Here is a 19,197-nt window from a genome sequence, read left to right as displayed (position 1 = left end):
GGTGGCTGCAGAACAGCGGATTTTCGTGAGACCACAAATTCAGCTGTCTGATAGTTCGTCTGAAAGTTTTGTCTCAGAGGAGTACCCGGTTGAATGAGGTGTCAGTCTGTCCCTACTGGGGGGGTGCCTCCCAGTTAGGCTGCTCAGGGCTGAGGGACCCACTTTAGGAGGCAGTCTGTCCGTTCTCAGATCTCCAGCTGCGTGCTGGGAGAACCACTACTTTCTTCAAAGCTGTCAGTCAGACAGGGACCTTTAAGTCTGTGGAGGTTCTTGCTGAGTTTTTGTTTGTCTGTGCCCTGCCCCCAGAGGTGGAGCCTATAGAGGCAGGCAGGCCTCCTTGAGCTGTGGTGGGCTCCACCCAGTTCGAGCTTCCTGGCTGCTTTGTTTACCTAAGCAAGCCTGGGCAATGGCGGGCGCCCCTCCCCCAGCCTCGCTGCCGCCTTGCAGCTTGATCTCAGACTGCTGTGCTAGCAATCAGCGAGACTCCGTGGGCACAGGACCCTCCGAGCCAGGTGCGGGACACAATCTCCTAGTGTGCCGTTTTCCAGGCCCATTGGAAAAGCGCAGTATTGGGGTGGGACTGACCCGATATTCCAGGTGCCGTCTGTTTCCCCTTTCTTTGACTAGGAAAGGGAACTCCCTGACCCCTTGCACTTCCCGAGTGAGGTAATGCCTCGCCCTGCTTCGGCTCGCGCACAGTGCGCTTCACCGACTGTCCTGCACCCACTGTTAGGCACTCCCTAGTGAGATGAAACCAGTACCTCAAGCAGAAATGCAGAAATCATCCGTCTTCTGTGTCGCTGGGGCTGGGAGCTGGAGACCGGAGCTGTTCCTATTCGGCCATCTTGGCTCCACCCTCGATTATAAATATTTTTCAATGTTGATTCAGCACTTTACAGAAAAACAGAGGGTTTGGCTTTTATAGCCCTTTAATTTGCTCAGGGAGAAAGAGAAAAAGCATGAACCTCTTTGTTGATGGAGAGATAGCCTCCTCACCACCTGGGAATGATAGATTTCTTTCATAATAAAAGTATCCGTTTTGCATGGTGCCTCACATAGAGTAAATGCCCAATAAAGAGTTATTGACTCACTGAATGAATGAATGAGTGCTGTATATTTCCCATTACAGTGAGTATTAAAGTATTTTAAAAAGTAATCAGGAAATAAGAAATCAGACAGTGTACCACCAGGAATTTTGAATAAAATTCTGTCCATTGCTTTTTGAAATAGACTTTTAAGTGGAATTTGTGACTTAGAGGGTCCTCTTGACAACTGAGAGATATGCCTTCTAGATAGAGTGGACTGGAAATAGTTGGGATCACTACCCACGGAGGCCAAAGGAAGCTTGGGAACATACAATTTCTGCAGGGCCCAACTTCAAAAGCTGGCATGTGGTGTATAATCAGCTGGTGCATAATCAGAAGTGTGTACAAATTTAGTCCAGAATTGCAGGCTTGGAAGTAAGAGATTTTAATACTTGCCCCAGTGAGTGAATCTGGTCAGGTTATCTCATGGCAATTTTCTCATCATAACCTAGGGTTGATAATACTTGTTCTATAGATACTTTTTGTGTTATGTTTAGGATAAGCAGGGGATTGTGTGTGTGTGTGTGTGTGTGTTTGTGTGTGTGTGTGTGTGTGAACATGCACTGAACGGAGCAAAGAGCTATAATGCAAGGTAATAGTGATTAGTTGGGTGTTTTTTAAACTAATCCTTAAAGTGGCTGCACAATGGTTTCCTAATAGTAAAACAATGAGCAAACATGCATTCACTTCTTTTCCAATGCAGTTTGACAACACTGGAACATTTCAGGTGATTCCGGTTCCTCCAAATGGGGAAAATCAAACATTAGAGAGACTTCAGCGCTGTACACTTTGCTATGGTAAGACCAATGAAGAGAATTGACTGTGCTGAAGAGCTTAAATGCCTTCTAGATGAGTTATTGAATGTGATTTTATCCAGAGATTTCTATTTTTAATCATAGGTTCTATTTTCAGTTTTCTAGTTTTTCAATACCATTTGTCATGGTTTCAATCTCTGGAATGTTTGGAGTTTCCATAGAATGTGAAAATTGGTTTAGAAAATTATCCCAACCAATGTAGCATTTCTTGGGGACAATTGGGTAGTTTGTATCAGAAGTCTCTAAAATATCAAAAATATTTTCTAAATGAGCTTGGACATGACTTGTACACTGCAGGTATATGTGCTACCTACATCTGCTTTCAATGAAGCCCTTCCCTTATTGTCTGCTAGTGCCCAGAGAAGTACTGGGACATTGAAAATTTCTCATTAATTTAAATTATGTGAGATAAAAGAGATATTGATCAAATTATAATTCTTGGTAATTAGTCACTGAGTCACTTGAAGATCTCAAACAAGTGTCTTGTTGGGTCGGTGTTGAACCAATGATGTGTCTCTCTGTGTGTTTTCAGATAAATGTTTTCCAAATGCTTGCATTCAAGAGGCTTTCTTACCTGAAGATTCACACATGGATGTAGCCTTCCTCATAGACAATTCTCGGAATATAGCAAAGGATGAGTTTAAGGCTGTGAAAGCCTTGGTGAGCTCAGTGATTGACAACTTCAACATTGCTTCAGACCCTTTAATCTCAGACTCTGGTGATAGGATTGCCTTGTTGAGCTATTCTCCTTGGGAAAGTTCCAGGAGAAAGATGGGTACAGTAAAAACAGAGTTTGATTTCATCACTTATAACAACCAACTCCTAATGAAGAATCACATCCAGACTTCCTTCCAACAGCTAAGTGGAGAAGCCACAATTGGTCGTGCCCTACTGTGGATCACTGAAAATCTCTTTCCAAAAACACCCTATCTAAGAAAACACAAGGTCATCTTTGTGGTCTCAGCTGGAGAAAATTATGAGAGAAAAGAATTTGTAAAAACGATGGCTTTGAGGGCTAAGTGTCAAGGCTACGTCATATTTGTGATTTCTCTGGGCTCTACACATAAGGATGACCTGGAGGAGTTAGCCAGCTACCCACTTGATCAACACCTGATACAGCTTGGGAGAATGCATAAACCAGATCTGAATTATATTGTGAAGTTCTTAAAGCCATTTTTATACTCAGTCAGGCGTAAGTTATTATTTCATTGTTTTTCTTTGTTTTAATAAGCTAGTGTTTGTTAATATTATAGTATTGATAACCTATTTTTGTGTCTATAGCTAATCTAAATATAATTTATGAATTAGATGGTGAGATGGGGCAGGAATGCATCATTTGCTGGTTATACCCTGTTTATATCCTGGTCACAAAATGGCGAGGCCTGAGGCCTTTTTTTATGATACTGTGTCTCTTAGCCAAACTCTCAGCACTAGAAAGCCACAGAGTGGCTAGAGGTCTTATGAATCACATTTGCTCAAGAAGTTCTAGCAGCAGTTAGGTGATTTCAGAAGAACATTCAAGTAAAAGTTTTACTTGCTATACCTGTTTTATTTCCAACTTCGGCACACCCTGGAGACCTGTGTGAGGATGTGAAGATAGCAAAGTCCTGGGCACGCACATAACCTAGGAATCTTGTTAAAATGCAGGATGTTCTTACTGAGGATGTCTAGGGTGAAGCCTGAGATTCTACACTTCTAACAGGTACTGCAGTAATGTCAATGCTGCTGGTTCGTGGATCACACTTTGAATAGCATGGCTCTAGGCCAGTGCACTACAAAAGGTTGCTCATTGGATGAGTGCCAGGCTACAGATTGATGTGTGAAGAAATAAACACACAAATTGAGATTAAACATCTAGAAACTTTTAAGGCAATTTGACTTGATTGCTGCAGCGTACAGTTGCATGATCAGTGGACTCTGTCTCATTGAACAGGATATAGACCAAAAGTATAGTCTACAAAGAACTAGAAATAAGAATACCTTGTCCTCTATCACAGATGGTTTGGGAAAATGCTCTTCTAGAGTAATTGTTCTCAATATGGCACAATTTGCCCCGGGGGACATTTGGAAATGTCTGGAGGCATTATTTGGCAGTCACAACTTGGGGATGCTACGAGTATCAAGTAAACAGAGGTCAGGGATATTGCTAAACATCCTACAATTCACAGGACAGACCCCCCACCACAACAAAGAATAATACATCCCCAAAAGTCAATAGCACTGAGGTTGAGAAACACTTCTCCATAATATCCCACAGAATCAGAGCTAAACCTTTTCTTTCTGGAAATCTGACAGGTTTAGAAGTAAACTTGGCTGGAATTAATTCCACCACCCTACAATCCCAGTTTCCTTGCTTTTCAAAGGATCTCCCCACAACACCACGGTGTTAATGTCTTGAGCATTCACTCTTCATTGCAAGGAGAGCTCCACCTTTCTCCTGTGATTCATATTCAATTAAAGAATGCAATAACTGCCCTCTTGGGAACGCTGTTATTTCTTTAAATCTAAGATGCCCTCAATTGTATAATGTAGAGGAAAAAAATGTTTCTAATTAAATTCTGATACCAACTTTCCTATTAGAGCATTTTATTTTGTAGCAATTCAAAGAGTTCTTTTGGATGTATAGTAAATATATCACTCCTGTGCATGCATAAAAAGAAAATCTATGTGAAATAGGCAGGTTAAGGCATTCCTAAAACAACTTCTTATTCAGAATTTGACTCTTGTGAGCTACTTCTTGGCTCAGAGTCATTGGTATCCATTTTTTTCTATGCAACATTGTTCTTTGTGCCATTAAGATCGATGATTATGCAACATTTTTAAAAGACTATAAAACAACTCAAAGCTGGTCATGCTGGGCTGTTAAGGGGCTTTGCAATCATGTAGAGGTAGCCTACTTTTGACTTCCACCTGGGAAGTGTTAAACACACCCAATTCACTGCCTTCCCACAACCGCTTGGTTTGTAGGAGTGAAAAGACTGCTCTGCTGGTATTTACGGGAATGTTTTCAAACTGCTATCCCCAATTCTACAAGTTTTGGTGCTGGCATGTTTGCTGTTCCCACATGCACAGGCAATGACCACTGCATCACAATTCTTGCCCACCCAACAGTAAGTGTCAGATGCAATTAATCAGAAGATATATTTTCATTTTAAAGAAATAGAAAAAAGAAAAAAATGCTTATCTTAGAATTCAAAAATGTGATTATTATAAAACTACAGACGTTATCTGAGATATTTTCATAGATCCTTGGATCATTCAATGGCTGAGGGCCTCTAACTAAAATCTTTTATTTTCCAGAATGGGACAGGGTAACATACTTCTCAGTATCTCAAAATTTATAGAACAACATCAGGAAGGGGATAAATAGGCATATTATTTATACCAGTAAGGTAAAATCTTGTCTGTGATTTTTTTCCTCATAGGAATCAGTATTAGTGGGTGCAGAAGCACAGAAATGATATCAGTATCATGTAATGAAACATTACCTTGTCTCTGTTTGATCTGTTAGCGTAAGTCTGGGTGAAAAACCTTTGATGAATCAGAATAGAGTATCTCTTAGATTGTGTTACCCTGAGCATGTGAAAATCATGTGTCCCTGCATCACAACTAGCTCTTAGATGAACAATTTGAGGAGGTCTGTTTCCATGACTCTGGTAATCCTTTGGCTGCTAAAACACTCTGAAATCAAATTTTGAGTGCTATTTCTAACTGTTATTTTCTGTTTTTACCCCAGCCAAATTTTGCTGAAATATGTTAGTGACATTAATTGCTTCAAGAGGATTCCTGTTGGGATTCTCTTTACATAGGAAACATCATTTCCAGTTTTAAAATCTAACTATAACTTTGTTCTCTCAATAGGGGGATTCAATCAGTACCCACCACCGATGCTTGAGGATGCCTGTAGACTCATCAATTTAGAAGGAGAGAATAATCAAAATGATGGTTTCCAGTAAGTTAGAAAGCTCTTATATTTACAAGTGACTGTTAATTGGCTGATGGGAGTATAACTGGTTAATCACACTTTATTAGGTTGAGGATGCTAACAAGGTCTCTGAAGTAGACATTTTATGTGTTCCATTTTCCATAGCAGAAACTACATATCAAGTATGATTTCCAATTTGTTTTTATAACATCATAAGCTTTATTACAATTTTGCCTTTAAATTCATGGTTTCTTCAGAAATTCCTGTATTGAAATTTACCCCAGAATAGAACCCACAATTTATCCTCAATCCACCTCAACCTCACTTCTCATTTCTCCCAACCATGAGTTCTGGCCACACTGAACTCTTACCTGCCTTGTGTGAATTATTCCATTTCACACTGCCTGGGACTCTTGCTCCTTTCAGTGAAACCCTGGGCGTCTTTCATGACCCAAATTGAAGCCATTTTAGAGGCCCACCCTCAGGGGCACATTCTCTTTCTCAGGGATGTTCCTTGCTGAGAAAAAGAATTCAGCGATATTTCTCCCATTTGCTTTTGAAAGAAGAGAAATATGGCTCTGTTCCGCCTGGCTCACCGGTGGTCAGAGTTTAAGGTTATCTCTCTTGTTCCCTGAACATTGCTGTTATCCTGTTCTTTTTTCAAGGTGCCCAGATTTCATATTGTTCAAACACACATGCTCTACAATTTGTGCAGTTAACGCAATTATCACAGGGTCCTGAGGCGACATATACATCCTCCTCAGCTTACGAGATGACAGGATTAAGAGATTAAAGTAAAGACAGGCCTAGGAAATCACAAGGGTATTGACTGGGGAAGTGATAAGTGTCCATGAAATCTTGACAATTTATGTTTAGAGACTGCAGTAAAGACAGGCACAAGAAATTATAAAAGTATTAATTTGGGGAACTAATAAATGTCCAGGAAATCTTCACAATCCACGTTCTTCTGCCATGGCTTCAGCTGGTCCCTACGTTTGGGGTCCCTGACTTCCCGCAACAGTAGCCAATGTTTACCCTCCATCAAAACCCATAGCTGTTTTTTATAGCACTGCTGAGGCACTTATTACGGCCTACCCAAGGTCTTATCTTGCTGAAGTCTGAGGCTACATATGATTCATGTTTCATCCCCAAAAGTTAGCATAAAAGACTCCACAATATAATTGCACATATAAATAATGTTCCTTGATATTATATCCTAAATAAAAATATAATGAATTAATCTGAATGAATCTTTGCCCTCAAACTGAGTGAAAGTGGCCTGTCTTGGTTGCTTTCTTCTTTTCTATGTGCTTCTTCGAGCTTAGTTCCCTGACTATAGCCTGTGAAAGCCCAGGTTTAGGCCCATAATCACCCCATCTTCTCAAATTGCAATTAAGCAAAGGAGCTGCTCAGTACAGATAAGGTCTCTTTGATACACCCAGGAGCAAAATGGAAAGGTGAGTTCTCCAGAATTCATGCAAGCATATGTTCCTCTGATGTCAGATTTCATTTATTTGGTAATTTTGCAGGGAAGCGCCTAGCAGCCAACACCTTCTGAAGGACAATGTGGCACTGATCTTATGTGAAGCGGTGTTTCCCAACCTTGAATAAATCATAAAGTCATTTACAAGGAAAACCAATTCCTATAGGACAGTAGACAAAATATTATAATGTTATTTAAACATTTACAAACACAAATCTAGCTGTAAATATTATACACTTATAGTTCTTATGCAGCTGTTAAACCAAAACAAGTTAATACATAAAATCTAGACAAACTCAGTAAGACAAAAATTTTCAACACTAACTTAATCCAATGAATGATTCTTCTTTGTCAAAATGGAATTTTTAAAAACCAAAAAAAAGGGTAAATGTTGGTAAAATATATAAAATATGGTGCATGCTGCAGAAGAACATCTACATGCAGCTTGCCTACTCTGTTACATGATGACATGATTCCCCACCACATATCTTCACCTGCACTACTGCAAAATTATTCACACAGTGTGCCATCACACATGATATCACTTGATTTTCTCTTGGTGTGAATGTATTATTTACGTATTACATCTGACTTTTCTTTCTCTCCTCATTAACTCTCAACAGTTAAAATCATATTACTGGGTGCCAAACATCAGTATCAAATACAAATGCAAACACGGACATTGAAATTACATAAAATTGCATAATCAAGAATAAACTTCTATTGAATATGTTTTGTAACATCATCCAAACAAAACACAAAATTCTCAAATTATCACAGAGAACTCTTAAACTGCTATGATTATAAATGTAGACACTATTTTAAGAGGCACTGATATGGGTTATGTTTTATATAATTTTACTTTCTCACAGCAGTGCTTGGTAGATTAAGTATTTTCTGCATTTTCCATGGTGATTGGTATCAATCTGAGATATAATATGATTGTTCCAAATGCTTGTGAGTTTCTTTTCACTTATCGAAAACTCTGCAAATGCTGGACATGGTGGCTCACACCTGTAATCTCAGCAGTTTGGGAGGCTGAGGAGGGAGGATCACTTGAGCCCAGGAATTCGAGACTAGCCTGGGCAACATAGCAAGAACCAATCTCTACAAAAAATTAAAAATTAGCCCAGCATGGTGGCACGCATCTTTGGTTCCAGCTACTCAGGAGGCTGAGGTAGGAAGATTGCTAGAGCCCAGGAGGCTGAGGCTGCAGTGAGCTGTGATTGTACCTCTGCACTCCAGCCTGGGTGACCCCATCTCAAAAGAGCGAGACCCTGTCTCAAAAAAAAAAAAAGCAAACAATAAAACTCTGCACATACCAAACTTGGTTATTCCAAAGCAGTACTTAATAGGCTCTAGAAAGATGTGAGAAAAGGTAGAATAAGTAGAAAATCTCATCAGAGTTTTAAAAAATAATATGTATAATGAATCTCAATGAATTATTTGATTGAAATGGATTTATATTTTCACCACCCAATTGTTTTTTTAAGGAGATAATTAAATAACTGTGTTAAATGTTAAGGATGTTTTATTTGCCTCCTTCTCTAAAGTTATCTAGACTCACCTAAAGTTTTTTTTTTTTTTCTTCTAGATTTATTACTGAGCTACAGGAGGATTTTTCAGGAGAGAATGGCTTCATTGGCCAAGAATTAAATTCTGGGAGAGAATCGCCTTTTGTAAAGATAGAGGACAATGGAAGTGACTATTTGGTTTACCTTCCAAGCCAAATGTTTGAGCCACAAAAATTAATGATCAATTATGAAAAAGATAAAAAATCTGCAGAAATTGCAAGTCTCACTTCTGGTAAGAAAATGAAAAGTCATGATGGAAATGTTTAAATAGCCAGGATCCTCATCTTTTAACACTAGTAGAAAATCAAATAAATTAAGGCTGGTATCTAAAGCAACTTTTTTTTAAGTTCATTATGGTAGATACAACTTCTACTTTTATTGAAATTGAAGAAGTGAATGCTGACAGGCACTGCTAGGGAGATCATTGATAGAACCTCTCAGAAATGTCCCTGATATTCTCACCAAGCTTACGAGTTCTCTAGCATCCACAGTTTAGAAGGTTAGTATGATGTAGAAGGAAGCAGTATAGTGAACATCAGAGCAAAGGAGGGATTAAAATGACTTTTTTTGGTGCCGGGGGATGGAGTTTCATTCTTGTTGCTCAGGCTGGAGTGCAATGGCGTGGTCTTGGCTCACCGCAACCTCCGCCTCCCGGGTTCAAGCGATTCTCTTTAAAATGACTTTTAAAAGCTGGCCTGGCCAGTGTTCCAGAATTTGTGATAATATGAGAAAGTATGTTTTATTTTTGTGGTACCCAGAAACGATAGAACATAAACTCCCTTGATGCCTGCTGTACACATTTTAATGGCAAAGCAATAACTTTTGTAAAAATGTAATAATTTCAAACAAATCAGATACAAAGGAGTATGTCTATATTAAATGAGGTACCTCATTCTTCATGATGTGATTATTATGCATTGCACGCCTGTATCAAAACATATTATGTACCCCATAAATGTACACACCTACTCTATATCCATATACATTAAAAATGCATTTATTTTTAATTCCAAAGAGACTATTCAGCCATTCCACCTATACATCTGGAATCTTCTAAAATGGTTGTTTGGCAGAATGTCAGCATTTTAAGCATTGTTCCAAAAGTATCATATGGTAGTTAGAATATGTAAGTATAAGAGAAAAAGGGGCCAATTTTGTACTATAATACTCATTCTTAGTAGCTTCCTGGGATAAAATTTTTTTTCTTGGGTTTAACACTTACATCCCCACAATTATTTCTGAAATATAAATATTTGAACCTTATCTTTTTTTAAGCACTTTATTATTATTATTATTATACTTTAAGTTTTAGGGTACATGTGCACAATGTGCAGGTTTGTTACATATGTATCCATGTGCCATGTTGGTGTGCTGCACCCATTAACTCATCATTTACCATTAGGTGTATCTCCTAATGCTATCCCTCCCCCCCTCCCCCCACCCCCCAACAGTCCCCAGAGTGTGATGTTCCCCTTCCTGTGTCCATGTGTTCTCATTTGAACCTTATCTTTAAAACAGCTAAACTTACCTTTGTAGAAGCTACAATTAAGGATAAAAAAGACGATCATTAGTTGAAAAATAGGCATCTTAGCTCAAAAAAAGAAGTGATGCAGTAAAACTAGATATATGTAGTACCGTGGCATTAAGACGTTCAAATGTGTATTTTTTTTAGTTAAAACTTTTTTTATTTTCATGTAGACATAGCCTGAAGAAGAAAATTAAAGATTTGTACTTTTTAATGGATGTTAATTTTGCATGTTCATTTTAATGACATGCAAATTAGAGTAGCCTTCAAGGTACAATAATTTATTATGGTTTGGTTTAAAAAGGGGAAAAAAGAGAAGAAGAGGTGTTTTGGCAGAGGGTTAGAGTATCAAATTGTCATTTGTGATAGCTTTGTTAGAGCTCAGCATTCCAAAGTCTAGTAATTTAGAAGCATGAACCTTTTCAAGAAAGACAAGATATGACTGGATATGAAAGAAACGAAGCAAAGAAGGGCGTCTTTGCAGCCATTGTTAATGACTGATGTTCAGTATAGAAGAAAGACTTTTCATTGATTTTTTTCAGCTCTCTGAGAATCAAGATCTGTATAGTTAGTGTAAGGTCCCATTTGGCTGAAGAAATAATTGTTCATAGCTCTAGCAGGGAAAAAAATGTAAATCCTACCCCACCCAGTTTCTCCTACAGTGAGTTGAAGAATGCTGAGAGTTCTGGGGATGATTACGTCAGGCTGGGATAGGCTGGAAACACTGAGCGTTTGAGATGGAAGGATAATGTGTATTTTTTCATCCTTTAAAATAAATATGAGTCTCAGATCATAAGTGTTTTCTAGGAACTTTGTGCTATTCTTTTCTTTCTTTCAATCATCTTTAGCCAGTTGCCAAAAACTGCTGAGAGCTTTCTGTATAGTGTGCTGTCTGTAGAGTGAGTTATAGTTCAGATATTTTATTCAGTCACTCAGAAATGAGCTTTGATAAGTTCCAGATGTATGGCACAAATAAAAGGTTGATAAGTTTCATAAGCACCTCCATATGCTGTGTTTGTTACCCATTCATAATCTAATTCTTATGGCTGATGGCTGATCTTTCTGCCCTTGAACTGAGAGGCTGGGAAAAGTCAGGAATCTTAACCACGTAAGAAATTTTTAGTACCCAGAGTCCTGTGAGCTGGCAATTAATTGTATATCACCTGCTTTCAAAAGAAGCACAATCATTGACTATCTTCCTGCCTATGCATCTTTCTCTGCTTCTCCCCATCTGCTCTGGTTTGAATTGAAATTATCTTCAATTCTATCACCTTTCCTGGCCCTCCTTTTACTTAGAGGAGCCCAAGGACAACCTATATCAGAATTATCTGGAAGCTCATTATAAGCACAGATTCCTAAGCTCTCCTGATAACTACTGTTTCATATTTAGGAGTATGAATGAGGAGGAGAAAGCTACAAACTTTATAACCATTGTAGGTAGTATTTGTATGCCCTCAAGCTTGAGATCAACTATGTCAGTGGTTCTCAAAGTGTTGTTCCTATGCAAGCAGCATCAGCATCACCTGGGAACTCATTAGAAATGCAGATTCTCAGCACTTGTCCCAGACTACTGAATCAGAAATTCTGGGAGCAGGACTCAGCAATCTGGGTTTTAACAAGGAGCTCAGGTGATTCTGATATAGGCAGAAGTTAAAGGGCCACTGCACATTTGACCATTTTGGTGTGCCAAATTTAATCTGTGCTCTCAATGGAGCTGAAAACAATTGGGTATCTAGAATCACAGAATAGAAATGAGAATTTGTGTTGCTAAAGAGTTCCAGGTGAAGTAGATTATAATTTTATCTTATTCAAGAACATCCATCTATCCATCCGACGTCTATCTGACAAAACACACTTAAGATCTAAATATGTAGAGATTATCTAGAGATACTAACAGGCTTTTTGAACGTAACATCTGCCATATAAAAATCCCTTGCAACATGAAGTCCCTTCTAATTACTTGCCAACAGAATGCACTTTGTTCTTTGAAATTATGTAATTTTAAAATGGGTAGTTTAATTCTAATTAAATTGCAACTATTGACCCACTGGTAAATTAGCACTTTCGTCAAAGATGCTGTACTATGCTTGCAGATGTTTTCTTGTGAAATGTTTTTTAAATGCTGTATTAACCAGTACTTAAGATACAGCTAATCTACTTTCAGAATTAAAAAACAGGATAATTTGTAACACGTTTTAAATACCAACCCAAACTCAGCCTAGGGCCTGCTCCTAGCTTTAAGCAGCCCCAGGCCTTAGGATAACTTCAACTGATGTTCTTTTCAATGAGCTCATTAAGAAATGAGAAGCAACCCTTGAGCCTTCAGACTAGGCTGGAATTATGCTTTAGGGAATTTACACAGGTTTTGTTTTTCTTTTTAATTTTTCTAACTTTACTCTTATTCTGATTTATAAATTGTTTTGTTTTTAGAGCCAATATATTTATTTTTTGCTTTGAATTAATCGTAAGATAATAGAACTGGAAGGGTATTAGTGATGACCTGGTAAAATCTCACCTGGGAGCAGCTCTGCCCTACCCCACCCGAGGGGTCATATTGCAACATCTGGAGACATTTTTTTATTGTCAAAACTGGGGGACACTACTGGCATCTAGTAAACAGATCATTGCTAAACATTCTCCAATGCACAGGACAGCTCCTGAAAACAATGAATTATCAAGTCACTTTTAAGGGAAATGTTTTAGAAGAAACCTCATGCCCCCAAGTTTATGGAACTGGCAGACTCACTAGACAGGCTCTCTACTTCTACACCCTGTCCACTGTTCCCTTATTACACGTCCAAGATTCTACTATATTTTTTTTACAAATGATAAAAGTACTATTATACCGTATAAAAATTCAAATACCAAGTTTCAAATCAAACAATTTAACAAATTATTTTTAATGCAGAATACATTCTTTTGTTTTTCCATAGGCATATAGGTTTACAGTTTTATTTAATTGCATATCCTGCTTTTCACATGATATTATGTCACAACATTTTCTTTATTGCTGTAAGCTTCATACTGATTTTTAAAATGTACTCAAAATGTTCCTTTTGATGAATGAATGCATGTATTTGACCATTTACTTTTTTTTGAACACTTGGGTTGCTTCTAAATTTTGCTGTCATGTATCAGACTTGAATGTATATTTTTACTTGGGCTAAATTTAAATCTGCACTGGAATAAAATGCAGCAGTATTGGCTTCTGAGTCATCCAAGGAACATCAGCTAAATGTTCTGCTTTCCTATCAGTACACTTTTCAAAGAAGAAATCAGCAGCAGAATTGTAGTAATGTCTGGATTTTAATAACATGTTTTATGAAATCATTAAGAAATCTCAACCACCGTGTTGCTCTTTGTGGAATAAACTGAGTCTCCCATTACCTCATTTTAAGCTGTAGACTGAGATGGTTACATTTCCTTTTGCTTGGCAATTTGTTATTAATATTATCATTATAGTTTTGATTGTCTTCCGTGAAGGTTTCACATGTGAACAAGATGAATGTAAACTGAGGGTTCAGAATAAGTGGACTATCTGAATTCAGACGTACACTGATGTTGCTTCTGTATGTTTTGTGCAATCATTTGTTGCAACTGATGAATGTTCTAGAGTATTGGTGACATTTTATGTTATGTTACCCTTTCTAATGGAATAAAATGTGGATACTTGAAGTATTAAGTAGGTGACAATGGTGGTGATGGTGATGGAGGCGGTGGTGATGATAGTGTTGGTGCTGGTCATGGTGGTAGTGAAGATGATGGTAGTGAAGGTGTTTGCTGTTGCTGATGGTTGTGGTTGAGGTGGGTGGTGGGGTGGTGGTGGTGGTAATATTGGTGGTGGTGGAGATGGTGGTGATGGAGATAAAAGTATGAAGGTGGGGTGGTGTTGATGGTGATAGTGATGATGGTGATAGTGAGGAGGTGATAGTAATGATGCCAGTGGTGGTGGTGGTGGTGGTACTGGTGATAGAAGTAAGATATGATGGTGGAGTGGTAGTGAGAGTGGTGGTGGTGGTGACAGGTGTGGCGGTTGTGGTGACGGCAAGTTGGTTGGATGATGGCAGCCCTCATAGAGGGCTTACTATATGAAGACTCTTAAATTTTTGCATAGATTTTTCCTTAACTATTCAGACATTCTTTCATATAACAAATATGTCTTTGGCTCCTGTTCTGAATTAAACCCTAAAGTGGACTTTTTGGGGAAATTAGGGAGATTTAAAAAAAGACTCAGACATAAGCTCTGTCTTCAAGAAGCTTTTCGTCTGTCAGGTATATTCTGTGTGTACAAAAAATGACTACTACAATTCAGGAAGTATTGACTTCATTTAAAAAAAAAAGTGGCATGCTTTGGGAGGATCAATATTTATTCTATGCAGGACACTTTTCAAAGTATTGCATATACTGTATCACTTGACTGATGAACAATGAATGAGGAATAATAGTAATCACAGAAGCTACTGCTTATTGAGGGCAACCATGGGCCAGCCACCATATAAGCACTTTATAGACATGATTTTATTTAATCTTTATTAAATTAAATCTATCATTATTTCCTTTTACAAATGAAGACACTGATGCAAAGGTTAAGAACCTCACACAAATTAATGTAGCTTGTAAGTGGCAGAGCCAGGATTCAAAAACATGACCATCAACACAAAAACGCCGACTTTTAACAATGTATGCCATGTTGCCTGGTGATGGTCATTTTTGCGTTTACAAATGAGGAATAAATGGCCAAATTTGAATATAAACTAAATCATGTAATCATTTGGGAGAATAATTTTTAAATAGTTTTGGTGGCACAGTTCTATTTTTTAATTTAAATTAAAAAAAATTTTTTTTAAAAAAACCTTCTTATAAACTCATCCAGAAGCATGGAGCACAGAATAACTCCAGTAAAACCAACGAGCCATATCCTAGGTCATTTGGGTATAAATGACTCCTAAGGCATGCATTGCCTTTTCTCAGTGTGCTGGTCCCTTTCTGCAGACTACTGTTTCAGAGTGTGAAATGACCCACAAGACTCACTTTTATCATCTAAGTGCCACCTAGAAAAGTCTAGGCCAAAAAGACATGAATTCTAAGTCTTCGGAGAAAAGGATGAAAGCTATTTTAAGAGAGTCATTCCTACTTATCCAGGTAAATGAGGGAAGAGGACTTCAAACAGCAAAACAAGATAATTTTTAATGTGTCTATATTTCCCTTAGGCATAAAATCAATGACACCCATTAGATACATACATATTTGTGCCTGCCTCCTTTGTTGCCCCAACACGTGCCTTTAGAACTTGACCAGTGACTTTACCAGACAGGAAGGGTGATGGGCCTGGGGTGGCAGTGATAAGTGGAGAGGTGTATGAATGATTGCCTACTCCTTGAAGTTAAGCACGCGTCAACACAACAGAATAAGAGTTCTCGTTTCTGAGAGCATCTGTACACTTGTCTCTAAGCTAGACCAGCTGACTTTGCTTTTTTCAGTGGAAGTCCTGGTTTGGATAATATACCGTCATGGGAAGGATTTTCAGATGCCTGAGACTTTTCTTTGTTTCTTTCTAAAAATTATATTTGTGGAGTAATTAGGATATGCAAAGCATGGTGCAAACTTTAATTTTCTCAAAAACCTTGTAAGGTTGTAGTATATTATTACATATTTTTAAGATAATAAAACTGAGGCATGGACAAAACTCAGGGTCACGAAGTTAACAAATGACAGAGGCAGGACTGAAACTGAATATTCTGCTGATAATCACTGTTCTACAATGCCTAAGAAGAGAAAAATTACAAATTGCATTTAATTCATATATAGTTGCTTACTTTTGGAAGAAAACGTTCTCTGGTGGCTTCAATCAGAAGGAACAAGCACATTTTTCACACCAGGTCCCAGGGCCATAAGTGAGCTGGCTGATGGGTCCTTTCACATTTCTGCTAGAATCTCATCTCTAATGACCAGTTCTTCTGAAGGAGCTAGACAAAGCTGGGTTCAAATCCTTCCTCTACCACTTATCGGCCATCCTTTCTTAGCCAACTTATTCACCCTTTCCAAGCCTTGGTTTGCTCATCTGTAAAATGGAAATGATTATTCTACTCTCATAGTGCTTCAAGGAAGATTAAATGAAAGAAGACAAGCATAGAGCTGAGCACAAGACCCGAAGCAAACTGAATGTTTGATTAAATACTAAGAAAGTAGAAAAGCCAAAAGAAAGTACTGTTAATTTCATGGGAAGTCATTATAAAAAATGTCAACTTGAAAAATATTAGCTACAGTTCATCTGGACAGAACCTCGCACATCAAGTAGCCTCAATTGTACATGTGGCTTGCCTATGAAGAACACATGGTTAATTTTGGCCCCTGAACAAATTTCAAAGCAGGCCACTGGATAACTCATGCATATCTTGAGATTTCCCACAAATGCTATGAAAGGCAGCATAACAGCCTCACAGCATATCTAATCCCAGTCCAGGTGGCCCAAATCCTTCAAAGTCTCCTTCTCTAAGTTTCCTTTCCACCCCCACTTCTCCCTAATGTTACTGGAGCACATCTGGTGCTGTGGCTTAAGTCATTGGCCAAAGTGAGGCTACTCTCTGGGGGTGCTTCCCTGGAAATTCTGCTGAATCCCTAATTCCTTCCAAGTCTTGCCCATAGGAAAGCAAGCCAGCTCCCCTTCCTCTGCCATTCTAAGGAAATTCTTTCACAGAGTTGAAGATGAGAATTTGGCTGAGTTGACATTTCCAGAAAATACACAGCACCATTGTGAGCTATGGATATGTTTTATCCACACTTCTGCCAGATTATCTTGAAAGAAAATATTTTTGAAGACCTTGTCTCCCTAAGTAAGATGAATTTAGACTCCAAGTAGAATAATCACACCTTTGACTAAATTTTAGAGTTTTCAAGGTACATCATCCACATTTAGCTTCTGTGATTCTCATGCTAGTCCTGTAAGTTGGGAGGTGACCTATTTTTAGACATTTCGTAGATGAAATATACCTCTTTAGAAAATAGTTCTGAGGGATATTTTAGAAAAGGATTGAGATTTTGCTTATTTATAAAGAGAAAACTGGAAAAAACAGTAATATTTCTGGTATGGGCTTGCAGAAAACAATATTTCACTAACATGGTAAGTTAATCCTTTTGCTTCTACTAGAACATTTATGAAATTCTTTTTCTTTTTCTTTCTTTTTAGAGATAGGATTTTGCTCTGTTGCCCTGGCTGGAATGCAGTGGTGTGATCACAGCTCAGTGCAGCCTCAGACTCCTGGGTTCAAGTGATCCTCCTGCCTAAGCCTCTCAAGTGTAGCTGAGACTAGAGGCACACACCACCACACCCAGCTAATTTTTTAAATTTTCTGTAGAGATGGGTCCACTATGTTGCCCAGGCTTATTTTGAATCCCTGGCCTCAAGCAATCCTCCCACCTCAGCCTCCTAAAGTGTTGAGATTACAGGCATGAGCCACCACACCCAGCAGTGCTTTTCTTTATGTTTAACAAAGTGTGTTGGTTGGCCTTTTTAAAGAAACTGAAATGCTGTAGTTGAAAAACAGAGATCATGGTAACATCGCAGGTAATGGTTAGTCAACTCCAAAACTCCAAAAAGGATCAAACTCCAAAAAGTTAGAAATGTTCGTTTAATTAATCCTCACAATTCCTAACACACTATGGCTGAGAACTCTAGAAGTGTTTTTGGTGGTGATGTACAAAGAATATAAAATATATGCTGTGGTCTGCACTTCTAGTTTCATGTTTGGTTGTTTAATCAGGGACCTCAATCTTGACCAGAAATTCTAAGAAGAGTTTGCCACTGGGTTCCTGGTGGAGAATAGGAGGCCCATAAATTTCAAACACGCTTGTGTAATGCAAAATCCTGTTCAATTACTAGAAATGTATTTATTGATAAAGGAAGAATGTGGTGTATATATGACCAATTCTTAGTCCTTTGTAAGAAGGAAAAGAAGCATCTCAAACAAGATGGTCAGTTCTCATCTTTCAGAACTGCCCAAGATGGAGTAAAGAAGTTGGATTTACCTCACAACTGTAATAAACAAAAGAAAGCAAACAAAATAAAGGAAATAACAACTTTTAAGACACTGGACATTAGGAAATGAAATACAGTAATCTTTAGAGAAGGGAAACAAATGAGATGAACTCTACAAGTGCTCCAGCATATAGCATTGAGTGTTTTCAGGACATGGTACAAGAAGAAAGCATTGAGGAGGAGCCCAGTGAGCTCCTAGAGCTGAGGAGTCAGAGCTGAGAGAACAGGGAGACCAAGGCAGTGAGAGCTGACAGGGTGGGATACCAGAGAGGGATAACTGCACCGAGAGTAAACCCCAGAGGTCTGCGAGGGTCTCCCTGGGTTATTCAGGAGAGTATTAACAGCACATGCATGTGAAGGAATTACCCGAGACCAGGGAAAGAACCCTCTTAAAATAGTGCCATTTGCTCAACAGGGCTAGGAATCATGGTTTTTTTTTTCCCACCAGCAAGACTGGAAAAGAACATAATTCACATAGTAATGGGGAGAAAACTTAGGAAGGTCTTGGCTCAGTAATAGGAAATAATTAGCCCTGAATTAACCACTGCTTTAGACTCATCTAGCAAATCATAACAGCAAGATCCAAAAGGATCAGACTCTTTCCAGGCAACTTAACTGCCTTCCAGAACTAAGCACATGGATATTTACAAGAATACAAAAGTATTTCACACCTAACAAGGAAAATTTCACAATGTCTGGCATAAGAAGCAGAAAAGCACAAAACATAATGAAGAGTATAATCACTCAAAACCAAA

General features: G+C 38.4%; 1 protein-coding gene across 2 annotated transcripts in view; it reads left to right on the top strand.

Moving 5' to 3' along the window:
* Positions 1–19,197, top strand: part of COL6A5 (collagen type VI alpha 5 chain) — a 149,733-nt gene that overhangs the window by 115,195 nt on the left and 15,341 nt on the right. For both annotated transcript variants that reach the window (XM_032143610.2, XM_032143609.2), the window contains exons 34-37: positions 1,789–1,882; positions 2,433–3,092; positions 5,762–5,852; positions 8,903–9,114. In XM_032143610.2, coding sequence (XP_031999501.1) covers positions 1,789–1,882; positions 2,433–3,092; positions 5,762–5,852; positions 8,903–9,114 — 1,057 coding nt within the window. The remainder of the gene's footprint in view (positions 1–1,788; positions 1,883–2,432; positions 3,093–5,761; positions 5,853–8,902; positions 9,115–19,197) is intronic.

Source organism: Hylobates moloch, unplaced genomic scaffold, assembly GCF_009828535.3.
Source record: "Hylobates moloch isolate HMO894 unplaced genomic scaffold, HMol_V3 SCAFFOLD_22, whole genome shotgun sequence".
Classification (NCBI taxonomy): domain Eukaryota; kingdom Metazoa; phylum Chordata; class Mammalia; order Primates; family Hylobatidae; genus Hylobates; species Hylobates moloch.
Note: the sequence above shows the minus strand (reverse complement) of the source record. Positions and strands in the feature narration are given on the sequence as shown.